This window comes from Myotis davidii, unplaced genomic scaffold (genome assembly GCF_000327345.1).
Source record: "Myotis davidii unplaced genomic scaffold, ASM32734v1 scaffold106, whole genome shotgun sequence".
In the NCBI taxonomy this organism is placed as follows: Eukaryota; Metazoa; Chordata; class Mammalia; order Chiroptera; family Vespertilionidae; genus Myotis; species Myotis davidii.
Window position 1 is genome coordinate 455,044 of NW_006297290.1, and position 1,498 is coordinate 456,541.

At 37.5% G+C, this 1,498-nt stretch overlaps 1 protein-coding gene across 1 annotated transcript in view; it reads left to right on the forward strand.

The window, feature by feature from the left end:
* ODAM (odontogenic, ameloblast asssociated) overlaps nucleotides 1-1,498 on the forward strand; it is an 8,169-nt gene that overhangs the window by 1,923 nt on the left and 4,748 nt on the right. The window contains exons 4-5 of the mRNA XM_006773103.2: nucleotides 420-650; nucleotides 1,168-1,215. Of these exons, the coding sequence (XP_006773166.1) occupies nucleotides 420-650; nucleotides 1,168-1,215 (279 nt within the window). The remainder of the gene's footprint in view (nucleotides 1-419; nucleotides 651-1,167; nucleotides 1,216-1,498) is intronic.

Here is a 1,498-nt window from a genome sequence, read left to right on the forward strand (position 1 = left end):
ATATTCTAATTACCATTATTTTGAACACTAAGTAAAAATTATAATCTGATTAGCACTTATTTTTTGAGAACTTGGTACATGCCAGACACAGATTCTCATAGCTATGAGATCATTAAAATTAACTATTTTACAAAAAGTCATACTCAGCTAACTGGGTTAAAAAAAAAGATTCAAACCCAGTCTGGCAACTCAGAAACTATACTCTTTATTGACCTCATTCTGCCCCATATTTCTCTTGATTGTTGGAAATTTAGCATTGTTCATGCTATTTGCATGGCTCATAATGTGCTAAGATGCTATCTTTTTCTAAAATGCAGCAATGGAAATATAGAAATTGTTTGCCTGCTCAGGACTGATTTTCAATGGTTTCTGAAATAAAAAATAAAAAACCTTCCTTTTTTTCTTTTATTTCCTTCCAGAGCCCATTTAATTCATGGATTCCTCCTTTCTCTGGGATTCTACAACAGCAGCAAGCTCCGATTCCAGGACTCTCCCCATTCTCCTTAGCAACTCTAGACCAGGTTGCTAGACTGTTCCCAAATCAGATAACTTTCCCAGGACAGGTCAGCTTTGCCCAGGGAAACCAGGTGGGACAACTGGACCCCTCACAGCCTCAAGCACCAGTGCAGGCCCACCAGGGCCCTAATAATGTAAGTCAGACCTCTTCAATCTTGAGATAATGTGCATTGAATGTAAAAACAAATATGAATCAGCTTTAAAATAAGACAACAGTTATTGAGCAAGGATTCTTCCCCACAATATGTTTCTACCATCACAGGAAGTTCCTTATCTTTTCTGATTCCTAACAAGAAAAATATCATTTAAACCAACTATTGTATGAAAATAGCCACAAATAAAAAGAGTTAAAACATGTTTTAGAAAATATAATTGGGGGGGGGAACAATTTGCCTTTATGATAATGCATATAGTAGATGGCCTTTTATTGATTGTCATAGAAGTCTACTAATATATAAATTTGTATGGAGGGATTGAGAAAGAAAAAGAGAGAACATGGACATGGACAACAGCGTGGTGACTGCAGGGGTGGAGGGGGATGGGTGGAGATGGTAGAGGGCATAGAGGGAATAAAAGTTGATGAAATATTAAATTTAATTACATTTTTTTTAAAAGTCAAGTAAAACTTTTTTATGATTTCTTTTTTGGCAGGCGATGCCCTATGTGTTCTCCTTTAAAATGCCTGAAGAGCAAGCCCAGGTAAATAAATAAGATATCATCGCTCCTATGGCTACTAACCCTTGCCATTGAATGAATGCTTTCTTTTACATTTGTAGCTCTGACTCCTGTAGCAGGGCTATAAAAACCCATCCAATGATATCACTGTCTAGCTGCTATCGCTGGGTTGGCATCAGTTTGTTAATGTCAGACTCACTCAATAACTCCTGAAGAAAGACCAGCTAAGAAGAGTCTTCAGGACTCCTAGTTCCCAGGGCACTACCATGTTAGGAATAAAGGAGCTCACTAAACCCTCGCTTATGTC